Source organism: Phascolarctos cinereus, unplaced genomic scaffold (genome assembly GCF_003287225.1).
Source record: "Phascolarctos cinereus isolate Bilbo 61053 unplaced genomic scaffold, phaCin_HiC Scaffold_1;HRSCAF=81, whole genome shotgun sequence".
NCBI lineage: Eukaryota > Metazoa > Chordata > Mammalia > Diprotodontia > Phascolarctidae > Phascolarctos > Phascolarctos cinereus.
This window is the reverse complement of record NW_027555514.1, coordinates 256449155-256470655: the sequence shown is the minus strand read 5'-3', so window position 1 is coordinate 256470655 and position 21501 is coordinate 256449155. Positions and strand designations below refer to the sequence as shown.

The 21501-nt window shown below is 38.0% G+C and overlaps 1 protein-coding gene across 1 annotated transcript in view; it reads left to right on the top strand.

The window, feature by feature from the left end:
• Positions 1-21501, top strand: part of CUNH12orf50 (chromosome unknown C12orf50 homolog) — a 36492-nt gene that overhangs the window by 794 nt on the left and 14197 nt on the right. The window contains 5 exon segments of the mRNA XM_078146526.1: positions 8401-8574; positions 15180-15257; positions 15345-15410; positions 15413-15454; positions 17947-18057. Coding sequence (XP_078002652.1) covers positions 8401-8574; positions 15180-15257; positions 15345-15410; positions 15413-15454; positions 17947-18057 — 471 coding nt within the window.

The following is a 21501-nucleotide window of genomic DNA, read 5'->3' as shown; positions in this document are numbered from 1 at the left end:
TGGATACAGCACTGGCCCTTAAGTCAGGAGGACCTGAGTTCAGATCTGACCTCAGATCAAACACTTGACACTTACTAGCTGTGTGAGCCTAGGCAAGTCATTTAACCCCAACTACCTAACCAAAAAAAAAGAATCATGAAATGAGGCTTGGAACAGGCTCTCAGACAACTTAATCCTGTGTCTGGTGATGTGATCAAAGGGGAGATGATATGCCTTGGGTCTAATAATGTGTATCCAAGGTGGCTTTTATTATTATTATTATTATTATTATTATTATTATTATTGTTATTATTATTATCATCAATTTAAAGAGTGTGAATAAGTCATTGAACCTATTGGATCTTTCTTAGAAGATTGAACCAGGGATAGCATTTCCTGTGTGGGTTATGGTCATATCTTGAATCACTTGTGACTGATTTTAGGAGCAAAGAAATGTCCATAACCCCAGTGAGCAGCCCACATGAATACTTAGCTCCTCAGCAGTTTTGCTACTGTACTTAGAAGCATGTAGGTGGTGGTGCACTGACTAGAACACTATATATGGAACCAGGATGACCTGAGTTCAAGTCCAGCCTCAGACACTTACTAGCTGTGTGAGCAAGTCACTTAATCTCTTGTTTGCCTCACCTTTCTCATCTGTAAACTGGGGGCGATAATAGCACTTACCCCCCAGGGTTGATGTGAAGATAAATGAGAAAAAAAATGTAAAGAATTTTGTAAACCTTAAAAGTGCTATTTAGATGTTCGCTGTCATCATTGTCATTGTCATCATCATCATCATCATCATCATCATGATGGAAGCTAGATGGCACAATGGATAGAGCACTGCGCCTGGAGTCAGGAAGACCTGAGTCAAATCTGGCCTCAGACTCTTACTAACTTTGTGACCCTGGACAAGTCACTTGACACTGTTTGCCTCAGTTGCTTCATCTGTAAAATGAGCTGGAAAAGAAAATGGCAAACCACTTTCATATCTTTGCCAAGAAAACCCAAATAGGGTCGCAAAGAGTCAGACGTGACTGAAACAACTGAATATTGTTATTAATATTATTGTTGTTATTATGTAAAATAAGTGACCAATACAGTTGGGTCCAGGGCCCTATTCCTTGGGCCTAATTGTGCTATGAAATATGGGGACCAGAAAAGCATTCAATGACACTAGTACACAATTAGGCAACTGGATGGTGAAAAACTTTTTTCATTAAAAACGTGACTGTTCAGGCCCCCATGATGCTTTTCCTATGGCTGTTTCTTCTGAGTACATTTCCCATTCTACAGAGTAGGCCCATAGCACCAGAAATTTTAAGGTAATTGAACAACCCATAGTCTCACATAGCTGAGAAAGTCAGTTTGGTGTCATGATATCCTTCCTGTATCTGTCTTGTTTGTCCATAGCTATTTGCATGTTTCCTCCCCTGTTAGCCTATGAGCTCCCTGAGGGTAGGGACAATCATTTTCGCCTTTCTTTGTTTATCCCCAGAACTTAACACAATAATTGATGCACAGTAGGTGCTTAATAAATGCTATTGACTAAATGAGAAGTGTTGTATAGTAATGATGAGATAATGTTTGCAATGGAAGAGAGATAGTAAAATTTGGGGATTTCAAAAAAACCTGACTTAAAGACCTGGCCAGCTCTTTCACAAAGTAGTTTTGTGGTCTGGGTCAAGAGGTTTTGGAGTGAGGCTCAGTGGAAAGGACATTTGATCTGGGGTCAGAGAACCTGGTTTTGAGTCTTAGCTCTGCTCTTGACTATCTCTTTGTCTCTGGGCAAGTCACTTCATTTCTCTGGGTCTCAAATTCTTTTTCTGTAAAAATGAAGGATTAGACCAGGGTGTTAGGGGTATGCTGGTAAATGTTTACAAACTTACTCTTCAAAGCATTTTCTTATCACTTTCCTAAGTCTAGGCAATTAACCAAACAAATTAAACCCTGAGGGTGGGTCTCAAGGACCTGTAGGAGCTGTCCAGCACATTATTGCCTATAAAGGTTGCTTCTAGCTCTAAGGCCCCATGGTTTTCATCTATAAGATGGAGTAAGGATAGATGAACTCTAAGGTCTATTTTAACTCTGGCATTTAAGCTAACTCCCAAATATCAAATGAAATAACACACAACACTTTGAAACTTTAAAATGTTATTAAAAAGCTATTGTTATTATTAATTGTGAATATTAATGATTACTCACAAATCACAAAGGGTAAACAGTAACTGATTATAATCAACTGAGATATCACATCTGCTTGCATTTTAGTTCAACAAATATTTATCAAACATCAGAACACTGTGCTAGGCTTTATGGAAATATAAAGATAACTAAGAAACAGGGATTATTCTCAGGAAAGTTATGATGTTGTATTAAAATGTGCAACTAACATAAATTAGAAGGTACAAGTGCCATTAAAGAGATATGCAAACAAGTGCAGGGATTCAGAGAAAGGAGAAATCATATCATCAGTTTGAAAGGGGACATCATGAAGGAGGTAGTATTTGGGCTTGATCTTGAAGAATGAATATGAAATTTGAAGGTGAAAAGAACATAATGAGCAAAAGAGACAGAGAAAACGTCAGTATGTGTTCAAGAATAGTGATTATAGAACATACAAAATACATGTGAGGAAAAAGTGGGAGATAAATTTAGAGAACAGCTAGATGGTACAGTGGATAGAACACTGGCCCTGAAGTCAGGAGGACTTACTAGCTGTTGTAACTGGGCGAGTCACTTAACCCTGATTGCCTCCAAAAACAACAGCCACAAAATGATTAAGGGAAAATAGGAAAAGAGATGAAGCCACAGGCTGAAGACACTAAAGCACCAAAAAGGGAAGATGAGCTTTTATAGAGGCCTAGGAGTTAGAGAAAAGGAGAAAGAGCCAGAAGAAATCAGAGTTGTGAAAACCAAGGGAGCAAAGTATTTGAAGAATGAGATCAGGAGGTGGTCAACAGGATCAGATACCACAGAGGAAGACTAGAGGGTTGAAAAAGGACTCTGGATTGGTGGTTATTAGAGCACTGATACCTTGAAGAGAGAGTAAATTTAGTCAGTGACAGCCGGTTCTACCAGAGGCCTTCAGAATTTCTCAAGCATTCTTTCAAATGCATAGATTACTAGATTATAAATTCCTGGAGGGTAAGAATCATGACCTATTCACCATTCTGCCTAATAGAGTGCCATATACATAATAGCTGCTTAATAAGTATACTTAATACAGTACAGTCTGGACTATGACACTGACCAGCAATGAAGTGGTATTAATTTTGGGAGCAATTAAGGCACAGAGGTTGGATTGTGTAAAACACATCTATCAGTTCATCTCTTCACCTGCCCTCTTCAATCAATAGTCCCACTTTTAACTGGGGGTTGGGACGTGCAGATGGAAAGAAAGCTATTTAAAGCTAGAAACCTAGGTTGAATCCTACCCCTTCCACTTATTTACCTGTGTGAGGTTGGCTAAGTTTACTTTAACTCTCTGGGTCTCAGTTTCCTCATCTGCATATTGAGGTAATTGGACTAGATGAAATCTTGAAGGTCCCTCTCAGCTACAAATCTCTTAAGCATATGATCATAAATAGTATATCATCTTTTATATAGTTTGCCTGGGGCATCACTTCAGAAGATGTTATCATCCTGAGTTGAAGTGCTTTAAAAGACCCATTCAGCATTTCTTTTTAAAAATCCATTACTTATTAAATCCCCAAATTACTTATTCATCCCAAAGTGGGGAGAATTTGTTCATTTTATAGATTTCATAATGAGAGTTCTAGAAATCCTGTGGGAGAAATAGTGCTTTGGGACACCATTCCCTCTGACATCTATCCAGCTGACCTGTTGTGATGAATAGACAACCCATTCCGTGGGGGATGTCTATGGACAGAGAGGAAGGTTTTCTGAAACAATATTTAACTTAATGAATTGCTATGCTTTTCTGAGCCTGAAGGGAAGAACTAGATTCTACTTCCACTTGGTTTGATTAAGCATAACGCTTTTCAGGTTATAATTACCTGAAAGGTACAAGCAAAAGGTAGTCTTAAAAACAAACTAACAAAAAACCAATTAGTTTTAAATTTGCACCCCAACCAATTGTATATATGGGGAATATCTTTGGAGACAAGATTCCATAGCTTCAAACATTTCTTTTAGGGTACCATGGGCGCAAAATCTATGTAGTAGAAAGAGGATTTGTTTTAAAAATTGACAAGGCAGAGAAAGGAGTACCTCCCACTGCAGTCATCTGTGGCTGATGTGACAATCTAGTCATATAAGAAGGATGAAACTTCTAACACCAAGAGCTCTATAAAGCATAGCTGACAAACCCAAATTGCACACAGCAGTGTGAAGCTGTGCTGGCGATGGAAAAATAAAGGTTTTGGAAACAATCGCCTACTTGTAGAAATTCATCAGAGACAAGCGTGTTCCCAACCAGTTCCTTAAAACACAAAGATAGTTGGTGTTTGGGGACTTATGGGAACAACATAACTAGAAATCAACATAGGTAACTCAACATATGTCAAGTCCTTGATGTACATCAATTCAACTACCTAATAAACCTGCTGCCCCAGGTTGGTTGCCTATCATATGCCCCCAAGCACTATTAAAAGCCCAATAGAATGATAGAGATAAAACAAATTGTTGAATTTCATGCTTGGGTGCAACCCAAATGCACTTCATTACAGGAGGTAATTGGAAGCAAATCACAGACCTTCTCAGGAAAATGTGACATCAGTATGTATTGTGAGCTCCCAGGGAGATAATGTCTGCCAATTTGTTTTGTATAGCATTTAGCACAGGGCCCCACACAGATAATAAGCCACATGCATTTGTTCTCTTGATGGTGATGATGACATTGACTTTGCAAAACAAGTTTTGTTGCTTGTTTTAGAAATGTCCTTATAGTTCGATGTAGAGTGGGGACTGATACCATTCAGAAACTAACACTTCAAATTGATGTTCATTATTTGAATTTTATCTTGTCTCCTTTTCACTAAGAAAGGAAAAGTATGAAATATTTTTTGTGATGTGGGAGAGGGAGGGAGGGAGATGCAAGAGGAGCTGCAGACATAGAAAACACAAAAAAATCAATCAAATTTGTTTTTAAAACGAAGGCAAAAAAAGGAGTTTAGTGAATGGATTGACTGGACAATTTATTCTGTGAAAGAATTAGTGTGAATGAATGAGTCCCTTGAAGGGGTTGCATTATTTGAATTCACACCACATATTTCCGTTGGGTTGGAACCAATTACCATCTTTTACATAATCATAACTTCAAATGGCACAAATTTGAATACATGTGACCACTGCAGGGAATTCATTATTCACACTAATCAAGATCTAGCTGTAAGACATAGGGTATGAAAGTGTGAAGGAATGGAGGAGGGGTTTGAGTGTTTAGGGGAAGAACTTGTGCTATTCTAATAGAATTTCTGATTTGGTTTCATGTAAAGGTTTAGTACCATGTATAGTAGAAAGAGTGTGGGATTTGGAGTCAGAGGACCTACGTTTGAATCCTGTCTTGGTTACAGATTGTCTGTGTACAAGTCGCAGCATCTCTGGGCCTTAGGTCCTCCTGGAAATCCTATGAAATATTAGTTGGATCTTGGTTTTTCCTTATGAGTGTTCTTTGCTAACAATTTCTAATTAATACACACTTTATAAGTAGTTCAGTAGGGGGCAGCTAGGTGGCGCAGTGGATAGAGCACCGGCCCTGAAGTCAGGAGGACCTGGGTTCAAATGTGACGTCAGACCAAACACTTGACACTTGCTAGCTGTGTGACCCTGGGCAAGTCACTTAACCCCAATTGCCCCCCAAAATAAAATAAAATAAAACTAGCTTGGTATACAGTAACATGAGTATATGCTTTTAAAGGAATCATTAGCCTTGGCAGCACACCATGTCTCTCTGCTCAGCAGGTGTTTGCTGGCAAAGGCAGTTTCTGGGCTTTTTTGGGCTATTTGTGTTGTTGACTCTTTTCCATTGGGTAAGCTTTGATAAAGAATAGTGACAAATCAATGTCTTTTTGGACAATCAATCTACACAAGAAAAACCAAGAGGATGATGAAAGCATTTTGTCCATATGGACAATTAAATAATAGAGATAGAGATTTTATATATACATATATATATATATATGCACATCTATCTATCTATGACACATACAGGAGACAGACAGTAAACTAGCCCCAAAATTGCATAGTAGAGATGAACAAGTTAGATTCCATTTAAAGTAAATACTCTGCATTGTGTTTGGTGATCTGGAGTTGCTACCTGACACACAAACCCATCTTTTCAACACTAATTTTCTCCTGGTGATGCAATATGACTCTGAATCATAGAACCCTAACATCTGAAGAATGAAAGTTTCAGGTGATCCCAAGAGCAATGACCAAATGCATGGCAGGCAGAAGGCTGTACTATAATATCAGTGGTGACCTCTACACAAGAAATAATATAAAATACATCATGAACATTACATGGCTTTAAAAGGAGAGGAATCAGTTGTGTAGACAAGAGGTAGACGAGACAGAGGGATACACTGGAAACTACGAAATATAAAAGAGCCAAAGGAAAATAGTATATGTGCTGGGTAGATCCTCTTTGGAGAATTTATAGAATGATAGCCAAGATATCATGGATAGGTTCCTCTTTGTATGAGTGAATGACGTACCCCCATTGAAGAGATCACCGTTCTATCAGCTGAGTAGATGTAAATACACAACAAAAAGTTTACTAATTCACACTTACTAGGGTAGGATGTCAGGATGAATAGTATAAGATCTAAATCATGGAAGAGTTTTTGAGAATACCATTATAATTTTAAAACAAATATTTTAATAATAGTTGGCAAGTGGGAATTCTGCTTGACTTGCTTTAATGAATGGTTAAATATCCTTTGTAACTGGCATATTAGAAATTTGAATGCAAATGAATGCAACTTCAAGCGATTGTAAGGATGTTCCAAAGCATTGTGTATTTAAGGTTAGCCAAGTATCCTTGCAATTTTCTTTATAACATTGTTTTAACAAACCTTTAGTAGTTAGTAGTTAGTAGCAAGGTAAAATTCAGATCACTTACCATTTAAATCAGAGGGGTTTTGATTAATCAGATTTTATTGAATTATTTGACTACAAAATGCCCATGAAATTCAATTGAGTTCTTATGCCAAATAAAAGTGTGTACTTGGATTGTTTCTGTTATGTTATTTTCCTAGCTAGATCTACCCATGCTATCATTTTCTCCTCCTATTTGTATTCTTTATTATTTAGGTAGGTTTTATTCTGAAAATACTAGCCAGTTGAATACAGAAGGGATCATTAGAGCAGAATTTCTTAATCTTTCCTGTGCCATGGCTATCTGGTGAAGTCTATGGACCCTTCTCAGAAGATGGAATTTTTTTAATCAAATGAGACAGTATTCGTAAGGCATTTAGCACAGTATCTGGCACATTGTAGATGCTATATAAATGCTTATTCCTTTCCTTTCCCCCTTTTAAATAAAATAATAATTGAATGAAATGCTAAATTCCAGTTATAGGTTTATGAAAAACAAAGATGTAATTTTTCCCAACCAAGTACCCAACCAGATACCTTTCCATGGGCCTCTTGGAGTCTGTGGATCTTCATTTTAAGGAACCCCTGCATAAGAGTGACTAGATTTGGTGTGTTTTACTGTTTTGTTTTGTTTTTTCATTCTCACCTGGCTGGGCAGTTCTTATAAGCTATATATCTAAACATAGGTAACTCTGGACGTTGCTGACATGGAAAGATTTCCCCACGTATGACTTGCTAGGATTTGCTCTGTGGCTCACCATGTGCTCACTGGGTAGATCCAGCTATGACAGCATTGGACCAGAGGCATCAAACTTGAATCCTGCAGCCTGCCAAAACTCCCAAGTGTGGCCTGAACCAGATTAAAATGTCATTTGGAAATGTTTAGCAAGATAAATAAAAATACAATTTGACAATGTTCATTTGTGCTTTTCTAAGTCAATATGTAGCCTGCAGGGATCCATTTGAGTTTGACACCACTGACTTAGACTATATCCTAATTCCTCATTGCCATAATGAGAATAGTACTGTCATCCCTACTTACCTGCCTCATAGGGATATCATAAGAATAAAATGATATTACTTTGAGTGCCTCAGAAGAAAAGGGCTATAAAAAGTCAAGGCAATAATCAGTGCTTTATAGGAAAAGCAGGAATGCTAATATTTGCTACTCCTCAAAAAGATGATAGATTTTTTTTTGACATTTGACTTGTGTTCTCCCCAAAAGGAAGAAATGAGACTTTTTTTTAACAAAGCATGCAATTAATTTAGGGCAATAAGGTGTGAAATAGCATTCAAACCATACTTTTTTATGATACTGTGAAAAAAGACTGGGCTTTTGTATCTTTTTTTAAATAGATGTCACACTACAAAAAGAAACCCAGGAAGGAATTCTGCCCCCTACCCAGAGTCAAGAACCTCTGAAACCTCAGGAGAATATTTCAAGACCCATTCATCCTCCACTGGTCATAACTATTAATTTTGAAGAAGAAGAGGAAGAAGAAGAGGAAGACGAAGACAACAAGGAGAACAGTTAGTATGATCTTCCTTAGATCTATGATGTATGTAAAGACCCTTACACTGTTCTCTATTCATTTGTCTTAATGTTTTGTAGGTTTGTAATACCTGTTTTTCTGATGGAAGGTAGTGCTGTTGAGAGAATTGCTTTAGTTTTCATAAGCGTCTTAATTCATTGTTCTAATTTAATAGTCTAAGGATGTCATCCTACTCATAAGTAAAGAGTAAATTATTTAATTGGGGGAGATATATTAACTTTCAAGACCACCTACTTATGTTGTCTTATTTTCTAATGTACCTGGAAGCTACTGGTAGTCAGATAAAGTTAATATGTCTCACATGCCATCATGGGAATTTGGAGATGAAATTTTCCATTGCAGATTGTGCAAGTGCAGCAAAACTCCATTATGAAGCATCTTGCTATTCCATAAATTCAGTTACACTACAGATAAAATGAAATCAACAAATTGAATCAATGTGTCTATTAAATACCTATTGTATGCTAGACCATGCTCTGTGGTTGTGGTCCCTTTATACATAAAGTTGTAAAGCACATTGTGTTCTCTCTCAAGCATGGGAAATTGGAAGTTAAAATGATTTCTTCATTCCCTAAAATCCATTATTATGAGGTTTTAGTGTGTTTTCTTTTCTTTGGACATTTAAAAAAGTAATTTATCAAAAATTTCACTTTTTCCTAAGTGCCTTTAAAATCTTTCTCTCAGGTATGTTCAAAGGCATACAGTAATTTAAATTTTCATTTTAACCAGTAGGCACAATTCTGCTCTTCACTTGTGGAAAGAATGTCAACAACTAGGACATTCTTTTGTACCTAAATCAGTTCCCTTTTCTCTCATGACCAGCTCACTGCATTGTCTGCTGAGAAGCTGTCTCCGTCTTCAGTATTTACCTTTTCGATCTGTCCATTGGCCATATCCTTTCCTTGATCAAACACTTTCACAGCTTATATATAGGATTGTAGATTTAAAAATAGAAGTGACCGACCTTTTAGATCAACTAGTCCACCCCCTTCGTTATGTAGATGAGGAAGATGAAGCCCAGAGAGGCCGTGACTTGCTTAGGGTTCCAGAAGTAATACATGACAGAACCCCATTGTTTTTGTTGTTCAGTTGTGTCCAACTCTTTGTGACCCCATTTGGGGTTTTCTTGGCAAAGATACTGGAGTGGTTTGCCAATTTCTTTCTCCAGTTCATGTGTACAGATGAGAAAACTGAGGAAAACAGGGTTAGGTGACTTGCCCAGGGTCACACAGTTAGTAAGTGTCTGAGCCCAGATTTGAACTCAGGGAAATGAGTCTTCCTAACTCCAAGCCTGGCGCTCTGTACACTATGGCGCCACCTAGCTGCCCTATCCATTGCTTACAGAATAAATTAATCAACAAGTATTTGCAAGCATTTATTAAGCACATAGTATGTGTCAGACACTATGTCAAGGACTGGGGGAATACAAAGAAAAAATAAAAGCCGTCCCTGTCCGAGCTTACATTCTCAAATTCTGAAGCCTGACATTCAGGTTTCTCCACAAACTGGTTCAAACCCACCTTTCCAAAGTTAATCTCTACTGCTTTTTGTGGTAAACCCTCCGTTTCAGCCAGACTGGGATAAATCTTCTCATTGTACCATGCATATAAACAGGGACGTGCTTGTCTGCTCATCTTTGTTTATGGTGCTTCCCCTACGTGGTTACATTCTTGGCCTCCTCTCTGAATCCTAAATCCTACTCATCAATCAGTGTCCCATTTTCACTGTGAAGTCTTCCATGACAATGCCAGTCTACAGCGGTAACACTTACCATTACATTAGTATTGTTCATTTAACACCTATGTGTGTGAGGCATGACTATACGATGGTAATGATATGTAACAGTACTTCAGGTTTGTAATAGTACCTTAGCTATGTGGAGCGGCGGTATGCTGTAGTGAATAGAGGTCCAGCTGGGGAACCTGGAATAGTCTTCACTGAAGGCCTGTCTCTGACACACTCTGGCTATGTGTCTCTGGGCAGATCATTTAAACTCTGTGTTGTAGGCAATTCTCTAAGACTATAATAACTTGCATCAAAAGTGGGGACCTGCTCAAGCAGAAAGAATTACCCCATTCAGGGATTTCCCTGTACCAATGAAATCACATATTCAATTCCCAGGCCCCAGTTATATAACAATGACAATATACCTGTTGTAGTACGCTGTTGGTTATCTTTGTGTGCGTGTGTGTGTGTGTTCATGATTCCCTACTGGATCGTAACCTCCTTAAATGCAAGGACTGGTCTTACTCTTCTTTGTGTCTCTACACTTTCTAGGGTACCTTGTACGTAGCAGCTCATTAAAGAATGATTGGTTGGGCATCTCCCTCTCCTCCCTTTCTTGTGCATTCCCCTCTTTTTGCATTTTAATGTGGAGCTTTCTGGTGACAATACTGTGACCCAAAGAAATGAATTGTAGTGGGAGTGGTGGTGAGGAATGCATGGCAGAAAGATGCTAATTTGGGGTAAGGGATGGGGGAGGTTCAGAGAGCTACAGCTAGAAGGGACCTTATCATTCATCATCCAATCCCCTCATTTTATACAGGGGAAACTGAGGACCAGATAAGTAACTTGCCTAAAATCACACAGGCGTTAAGTGACAGAGTAGGATTCCATCTTGGGTCCTGTGACTCCAAGTTCAGTTCAGTCTTTTTTTTTTTTTTTGCTGTACCATAGACTTTTAATTCTTTTAGAAAGCATTTACTAAATTTCTTGTGTATGGGGTAGGAACTGGAGAAGATGACAATAAATGTTTAGTTGATTGCAGCTCCTAGGGCTTATAGGTATGCTTGTTTGAATATTTGAGTGGACCTGTGCCCACCCACGTTGATATAGGTAACTCTTCAGTGGTGCCGATTGCAGTAAGTCCAAACTTTTTCAGTCTGTGTTTTTGACCATATATCCTTCCTATGAATTTGCCCAAAATGTGCCTGAGTCCTCCTCCTAGGTTTTTTTTTTCTCATTCCATCCATTTCAGTTCAGGAATATTCCTCATTATGATTATTGTGTTTTGTTCTTATGTATTTCCTGGATGTTTTCTGTTCCGTTTCCCCAAACATATAATGTTTCTAATGTGCTGTAAGCCTGCTCCCCACCTCCTCACCCCTTTTCTCTACCTTACCTTTTGGGTCACTCATAATTTTTATTCTATCTTAAAATAAAATGCTTTATTTTATAAGATGGTAATATCCTAGGTTTCATAGCATCTGGTTTGACAAACACACTCTTTTCCTTTGAACTCTGCACCAGGCATCCTCTATAGCAAGCAAAGAGCTTTGGGTCAGCAGGGAACTCTTGGTTTTTCTCCCTTACTTGAAATGGATAATTATGAAATATTGAACCAAATTATCACTGTAGTTTCATCTATCAAGGAATCTTGGTATGATCTTCATAAAGAAATGAGAAATACCTCATTGTTGAAGAGTTTTTAAGGCTACATTTTATTCTACAAAATTTAATTTTAAAATAATCAATAAATAAGAACTAGGAATTAGTATTCTTTATACTTTTCAGTCAGTTTTGTGATTGTGAAGACATGGCTTGTAAGAAATAATTTGTAGTAGCCTGTGTATTCCTTTCTTGTAAAATGTATATGTATGTGTATATATGCACATGTGTATATAGAAATATACACATGCATATGTATGTGTATATATGTATGTGTATATAAACATATGCTTGTGTTTATATACATATTTACATATGTATGCACACTATATATATATGTGTGTGTGTATATATGTTCTAGCTAAATCCAGAACAAATTAGCCCCTAGGAATAGAGAGTCACCAGGTCATCTAAGGCAGGGTTAACTGGCCCAGGCCAGAAAAATGAAGCCGGTTAAATGTTCCATGCCAGTCAGCCTTGAGATCAGGCCTATGAGTGACCATTATACTTTCAGCTTAGACAAGTTAGGAAAACAGGTATATATACGTGTGTGTGTGTGTGTGTGTGTGTATATGTGTGTGGATATATATATATAACATGTAATTAGCATATATGTACAAATATAAGGATATAAACACACATATGTACATGTACATGTATGTATAGGTATATATGTATATAGATGTGTGATATATATGCAAATATATACATATATTTACATACACATGCACTCATACGTGTGTGTGTGTGTGTGTGTGTGTGTGTGTGTGTGTGTATCTGCCTTTCTATCTTGTCCAAATTGGAAGTTCAATGAACACTCATAGGCCTGATCCCAGTGCTTTAACCAGCTTCATTTTTCTGATCTGGGCTGGTTTAACTCTCTTTACGTGGCCAGATAGCCCTATGCTCCCAAGGGCTAATCATTATTTGTTCAGACTTAGCTTTCCTGAAGCTCAGAACTCCCAAACTCAAGTGATCTGCCAGCCTCAGACTGTAGCAAGAATTTTAGGCGTGCTATATGTACCATGGCCAACAACCCTAGCTCATAATTTCCTCAAGAATGCCCTCAATAGATGTGCAAATCACTTCTACAAAGAATTTTTGAAGATGAGAAAGGAGACATAAATTGATAGTTACTGATGGACTTTTGATCACTTTTGTGCCTGTGAATTATTTTCTTAATTTTCATAATTTTCTGTTCATAATTTTTTCTTAGTTATTTGATATCTTTCTTCCAGATATCTTAAAATCCAGTTTCTTAATGTATTCAAAATTGTTTAGTCTTCAAAAGATTTCTCCTCATTACTTTGGCTTGTCTAACTGTTTCTTCCCTTCTTTTTTTCCCCTCTGTCCTTCCTTTTACTTCCCAATACAAGACACTAGTGACTAAAGTCTTAGAGTCCAAATATATTTTTTCCATTGTGACTGGTAATGAAAAGAATTTTGTGTAGAAATGATCTGTGTCATGCTTTATCTGTTTGTTATCTTCCTTCCCATTTCATTTCTAAATGTTATTGTAATAATCTGATTTAGTTGGGTTTCATATAAAGTTTTTTGCAAACTCATTTTTTTCCCATTGTACTTTCATTATTTTTGGAGGTGGTACTTTTTATAATCTTCCACCATACACTTGGATAATTTTTTTTTTGGGGGGGGCAGAATTGGGGTTAAGTGATTTGCCCAGGATCACACAGCTAAGAAGTGTCAAGTGTTTGGTCTAAAATCACATTTGAACTCAGGTCCTCCTGACTTCAGGGCTGGTGCTGTATCCACTGCGCCACCTAGCTGCCCCGATATAAGTTTTTTGAAAATGAGTTTATATGCTAAATCAGTATTACCCCTTGCTGTCAAGTACTGCTATTTGGGAAGATCAGGTGTTTGCTAGTATATATGATTTCTGGACTCTTTGGCCTCCCTATTTTAGAGACTGCTTTAGATAAATTAAACCTCTCTAGGAAATATTGGTTATATAACTTATTATATTTAGACACATGAATTATATCTACATGTATGTTTAATTTTATTTTAAAATATATTATAAAATATATATGTACATATAATTTTATTTATATGTTATAAAATATGTCAATATATATTTATATATACATATTTAAAGGGCATTATATGTGTACATGTTCCACACATATACCATATATAACATATATAAATACATGCGTACATGTATAATGCCCCTTAAATAATATCATAATAAAGGCTGTCTATGTGTTTATGCATAGAGACAGTTTTGTATAAGCCTTCTAAATGTCAAGAGGAAAAAATAAACAAAAGCCTCTCTTCTAACTCTTCCCCCCAGTCATTGGTTTATCCACCATTCTTCCCTATGTTAAATGGCAGTAAGGAGAAGAGGCGTACATTGTACATAGGGGGAACTAATGTTTCTTGTTAGGATCATACTAGGGCGTACAAACTAGTTGATCACTATAGGAGGGGATTCTAGCTTTACCACTACCTATGTTGGCTTATAAACTACATGTGAAACCATAGTGTTTATGTTTAGGGATATGTAGGATCATTCTCTACTTTTCCTACCTATCTCTTTCTTTTATCTATCTATCTATCTATCTATCTATCTATCTATCTATCTATCTATCTATCTATCTATCTATGCTTTTTGGTGAGGGTTAAAGTGACTTGCCCAGGGTCACACAGCTAGCAAGTGTTAAGTGTCTGAGGCTGGATTTGAACTCAGGTCCCCCTGACTCCAAGGCCAGAGCTCTATTCACTGTGCCACCTAGCTGCCCCTCACCCATCTCTTTTAAAAGAAAAACTGTGCAGGCTGGTTTGCCAGATAGATGGATGTAGAAAGTATTATGAAGTATTATAAAGGAATAGACATGGATGTGATCAAAAGAAAGCCCTCCTCCACCCTACAACGGGAAGCAGGAGAGGGAAGAATTGGGCTTAAAGCATACAATTGGTAATTTCTTTCTTCTGGATCATACTTTATTCTTCCTTCAGCATGGCAAATGTGAACATTTCTCCGTATGCAAATTTCACTGATTTTGTTTTACTCTGAAGTAATTTCTTTTAATTTTAAATTAGTTTAAAAATTAAAAGGAATCATCTCACAGTAAGAATAACAGCTGTGATTTTTTTTCTTTCTAATTTGTAATAGAATTTCTCATAAACTTTGTATATGGGAGACAATTTACCTTTGAAAAATATATCCTGCAGATGCTTCTAGTTTGTGGACAAGGACTCCAGAGGAAATCGAGGAAGAAAGGGTGATAAAGGAAATGTGCCATAAGTCTGGTAAGCATTTTGGTGATGGTGTGGGGTTTTTTCTACTTCTGTGCATGAGTACTCTACTAACCATTATTTTCCTTATGGGGAGATTAGGTGAATACTACCGATTTCACACTCCTCCAGATATTTCAGCAAAAAGCATAACTTCAGCAGTGGAAAAGAGTTAGCAAAACCCTTGGAAAATGGCAGTGAATTGCAAGAAGGTAAGCCATTAAATGACAGTACAAAGTGATGCTTAGGAGATACCTAGTGCAATGGCATGAATTACTTATTTAGTAAGATACACGCGAGGACAGTCTTTTTTGTTTGTTTGGTTAGCTGGTTTGGAGCTAGCTCTGTGATTTCATTTGTGCAGGTGAGGTCCAAAGCAGAAATTCCCTCCACTGATGCTGATATTTAGATTCTTAAGTTGTTTGGGACGCTGAAAGGTTAAATGATTTACCCACCATTTCACAGACTATAGTGTCGGAGGCAGGAATTCAAACCAAGTTCTCCTGACTGCAAGGCCAGTCCTCTATCTACCTAAATATTACTCTGCATCTCAGGTCAGAGTTTAAATGGGAAATAAATCCACTCAAAGTGGACAATGGTTTTATCCTATGTCCTAAATTTAATAAGAAAAGCTTTCGTGGAATGTAATTATGCCTTCCCAGGTGTGCAGAAGGAATAGATGAGGATTTCTACATACCTTATTTTACAATGATTTTGAAGATGTTTTGCTGTTAAAATTTTATCTTACAATAGCAGAGGTGAAAATAGGTGAAAATTTTTCTTATTGAATTGATAAGCTAATTGAAATCCAGCAAGGTTCAGTGACTTGTATAAAGTTACAGAAGGAGGTCAGTGGCTGAAGTCAGGATTGGGCTTTTGACTCCTGGGACTCACTCTCCTCCAATTCCTCCTCCTTTTCTTCTGTAATTAATGAACAGGACTAGAGTCTGCAGTTGGGAGGCTGGATGGGAATGTTCTTCTCTGTTTTTGAAAAGATGAAATGTATGTTTAACCTCAATGTGTATAGAATTGATTATGTTAGAGTTGTCTAATATATCAGGTAGAAACAGGAAAACACAGTGAAAGTCTATGGACTCAACGAAACTTCACATTCTCGCCCCTAGGATGAGTTTTAAAACCAGTTTTGCAGCAGTAGCAGGGATTTGTGTCAAACAGACCCAGCAGGGAAAGCCACCAGGGCCAAGGTGGGTAGGGGTAGGGAGTCGGCCCCCACGCATGTGGTTAATCCACAGAGCAGACGATCTGCCTGTCTCTTTATCAAGCCATAACTGTATCATTTGGTATACTCTATCTAGCCTTCTGGCACTAGATAGCTGCACCCTCAACACCCCATGGCAGGTGCAATACAAGTTCTTTTTTATTATTATTATTTTTATTTTTTGCCTTTTGGTTAGGCAATTAGGGTCAAGTGACTTGACCAGGGTCACACAGCTAGTAAGTGTCATATATCTGAGGCCGGATTTGAACTCAGGTCCTCCTGACTCCAGGGCTGGGGCTCTATCCACTGCACCACCTAGCTGCCCCTGCAGTATAAGTTCTGAGGCATTTAAAGTTCCCTTTGACCTATCTTCCTTGTACACAAAGTGACCTCTCAGTTACACGGGTCCATGAAGGATCTTTATGATACCATCAGGGTAGGCGAGTTCCTCATATGTGAACTCAGTCTACCAACAGAGATCACATCCTAGTGTTTGACTTAAGAGTTAAGTCCTAGGGAGTTGCCTGAGGTACAAAAAAGGTTTGGTGCCTTTTACCCCGTGTCACACAGAGTAAGAGGATGGAAAGCATACTGGCTTTGGAGCCAGTTTGACCTGGGTTTGAATCTTACCTCTGACACTACCTGTGTGATCTCTGATACTACCTGTGTGACCTTGGGCAAGTCACTTGACTTCCTTCAGTTTTATCTTCCTCCTCCCTATAAGGAGCTCCCTTCCAGTTCTGCATTTATAACCCTTAACCTCTCCACATAGCTAATAAGTATTCAGAGGTGGGATTTGAACCCAGGTACTCCTCATTCTAAACCAGGTACTCTATCTACTACATCATGCTGCCTCAGTCATGAAAGAGAAGAAAATGGTGGGAATAGGAGGGGGGGGGAGGTGATTATAAAAACCCTTTGGGTTGATTTATACTATGATTTTAACATGAATTTACTAAAGAATGAAATGCTACTAAGAAAATATATAAGAAAATGAGGCAGTCACTTCATTTCCACAAGAGCAGTCAATAATAATGTGTAACAACTTTTGCTAAATCTGATACTTCTGAATGGGTGTCAAACCAGGAAATACTAGTAAATGCCTTTAAAGAAATGATATTTTTTAAAAAAAGCACTCAAACACAATCAAAAGTAATTTCTATTTCATGTCCAGTGGAGAAGAAATAGTTTTAAAATGTCAAATTGCCAATTCATTTTTGAATTGATCAGATAAGAAAAGAGTCTCATTTTCCTCTTTGCTGATTTAATTGTGAAACTGCTTTAAAAAGTCATGTACTTTATTGTTCATGAAATCACTGTGCAAACAATACTTGTCTTAGATCATATCCCAGAATCTTGTTGTCTTCTCATAAAGCACCTCATAAATGTGACATTTCTATAACACAGTTCCTGCAGTGATCTGACCTTCAGAAATGTAGCTATTGATACGTCAACCTTCTTCCCACCCCTTTTGTGCCATTTTAGGGGATGGCCTTGCAGTTCCGACGAAGTTCAATGTATTTGAAAGACAAGGTGAGATAAAAGCATCATTGCATGGAGAACCAAGAACCGACCTTGCTGCTTTTGAAAATGGAGGTGATGTCATACAACTTTTGTGTGTGTGTGTGTGTGTGTGTGTGTGTTTACTACCAGTTATATTTGACATTCCACAGACCACCAGACTTCTTCCTCTGAGTGGACAAGTTAAACAGGTCTCATAATTATAAAATGACATTCTTTGATCAATCCTATGTTTTTTTTTATGTTCCTGTTCTCTTTAAAGAGAATGATTTCCATAAAAATAGAAAAGGTATTTTTTTAGATTAATGGTTGGTGAAGATGCTAGTTGCTGTGAAGAGGTGCATATATTTGGGCCTACACAAGACAAATGGCTTATTCGTGCATATTCTTAATCTTTATATTTGTCTTCAGCAATTGAATTGTTCATATTTAATTCAATGACAAACATTTTAACTTTACTAATATGCTAGATTTTTTAAAATTATGTCATCCCTGCCTTTAAGCACCTTACAGTCTAATAAGAGAGATTGGATATGTATAAATATAAGTAGGAGAGAAAGTGGGATGTGTCACAAGTGAAGGAGGGCTTCAGATCCAGTGCTCTAGGAAATACTTTTACCAGTAACACGATTGCTCCTACTCAGGTATTTTGAACTAGGTCCTTCCACAATGCGTCTGAAAGCAATACACTTTAGGTCACTAGTTTTAAAACTTTTGTTTAAACCAAAAGGACAAAGAAGAATGAGAAAGGGAGATATAAGGTGGAGGAAAAAGAGGAGAGAGAAGTAGAGAGAGGCAAAGCTGGTTTCCAGCCAAGGACTGAAAATAAAAACTGAGTATTTAGATACTGCGTCAGAAATACTTTTTCCACAGTGTTACTCCTTTATTTTCTCTTGGCCTTCTCTGTGTCTGGATACCTTCAAGTTCCAACCTAATTTATTTGCTCCTGCCTTTAATTTTTCCCCATGCCTTTGACAGAGAATTGAAAGTAGCAATCAGTGGCTGGTTATGCCTAGAGAGATGATACAAGCCGCGATCTCTCAGTCGTATATGGAACTCTGTGAAAATTCCTTTCAGAATGGATGCGGGCGGTGCAGCTAGGTAGATAGAGCACCGGCCCCGAAGTCAAGAGGACCTGAGTTCAAATCCGGCTTCAGACCAAACATTTGACACTTACTAGCTGTGGGACCCTGGGCAAGTCACTTAACCCCAATTGCCTAAAAAAAAAAAAAGAATAGATGAAGGAACTAGTGTTATTGTTTATAGCCTGGAGAGTAGAAGACTTGGGAAGGACATGTTATTTGTATCACATCTCCAAAGCACTGCCATGGGGAAGACGGATTTGATTTATTGTAATTTTAGGGGACAGATGTAGGACCACAAGGTAGAAGTTGGTGGTGAGGGTGAAGGGCTGGGAGTGAGAGCGATTTCAGCTCAATATAAGGAAAAGCTTCTTAATAATTCATGCAGTCTGAAAATGGAATGGGTTGACTTGTGAGGGAATAAATTCCTTAAACCTGCAAATATTTAAACAAAGTCCAGAAACATTTTGCTGGGGTCATCAAAGAAGTGATTGATATTTAGAAAAAAGATCGGAAGTAGTGACCTTTAAGGCCCTTGTCAACTCTATGATTCTTAGAGTGGGCCTTATCCATGTGACACAGTAGAGTATGGTGAATTGCTTTAAAGAATGTGGATTCTTATCCCAGTTCAGCCATTTTGCTTCCTTTGTGACTATAGGAGCAAATCATTTTACCTGTTGGGGCCTCAGTTTCTTCATCTGTAAAATGAAGAGATTGAGCCTGAGGACCTCTCATATCACTTCAAGTTCTAGATCTGTGATCCTGTGATCTGGCAATGAGAGGAACTGGAGAAATGCCTTTGCTTCAATAGCTTGTTTTGATCCTCTGAGAAGCCAGATGGTTACAAAGAACAAACCAGACCAACTCACCAAGCTGTAATATTGTCTTGCTGAGTCAGTCTGGTTTCTTAGTTATCAAAATCTATCAAGTAACTAAGGTTTATTAAGCACCTACTGCATGCTAAGCACTAGGGCGATAAAGGAAAAGGTGAAAGAGTCCCCCCCCCATAAAAAACCCCCCTTACATTCTGTGTTCTCTTAAATCCACCATGCTCTATTGTCTCATTCTACAGGGGGAGACATCCCAACCTACATCATAGGTGCATAGGTAGAAAACATACAAAATCAGCACATGCTTGATTTGGGGGCAGGAGGGGACACATCAGTAGCTGGTTGGGACCCAGAAAGGCCTCATACAGAAGGTGATAGTGCCTGAGCTTAATCATGAAGGAAACACACTAGGCATGGACGATAGTTAGTGTAAAGGCACAGAGATAGGAGCAGTTTGGCTGAAGCGTAGAGTGTGTGGAAGGGCATGATATGTAAGAAGGCTAAGAAGGCAGGATGGGACCAGATTGTGAAGAGCTTCAGTTGTCAGGCAGAAGTTTATTTTTTTTTCCTAGAAGACCATATGAAGTCAGAGTTTCTTGAACATTAATGGTGACAGGGTCAGATTTGTGATTGGGTGGCTCTGTGGAGGATGGATTGGAGTGGGGAGAGAAGAGCCAGCTAGGTCAATTAAAAATCCATTTCCAAAGTCCAGGTGAGAGGTGACAGAGGGCTTAAAATAGAATGATGGATGTGCAGAAGAGAACATATATATGAAATGTTATGAATAAAAAGAAACAAGAATTAGCAACTGATTGGAATATGTGGGCTGACTGAGAGTAAGGACTTGGAGATGTCACCAGAATTGCCTACCTGAATGACTGGAAAGGATGGTCGTGCCCTTGACAGAAACAGGAAAATTCAGAAGGTGGTAGCTTTGGAGAGACTGATGACTGTGAGCTTAGGGTGTTAGGGAAAGAATCATCAAAAAGGTTCAGAACTTTCAAAAGCCTGTGTACTCTAAGTGAACAGGTCCTTTCCTCTCAGAAATGTATGTTGGAGTATTGTTATGGGTGCTACATTTTAAAAGGAGCATTCACAACATGGAACATGCCCTGAGTTGGACAACTGAGGTCTGGAAATATGGGATATTTAGTTGGGAAAAGAGAAGACTTAAGGAAGACATGATGTTACTTTCATAGATTTAAAAGGCTGTCATATGAAAAGATTGATGAGAGTTATTCTATGTAGTTACAGAAGGCAGAAGTAGAAGTTGTTGTGGTAGAGTTTGTTTTAGTCATGTCTGACTCTTTGTGACCCCGTTTGAGGTTTTGTTGGCAAAGATACTGGAGTGGTTTGCCATTTCCTTCTCCAGATGAGTAAACTGAGGCAAACATGGTCTTAAGTGACTTGCCAGGGTCGCACAGCTAGTAAGTGTCTGAAGCCGGATTTGAACTCAGGAAGATGAGTCTTCCTGATTCCAATAACAGTGCTATATCCACTGCACCACCTAGTTGCCCCCCCCAATTGGAAGTAATAGGAAGTTGGAGGGATGCATATTTCACTTCAGTATAAGCAAAAATTTCTTAACAATCTGAGCTATTTTTTAA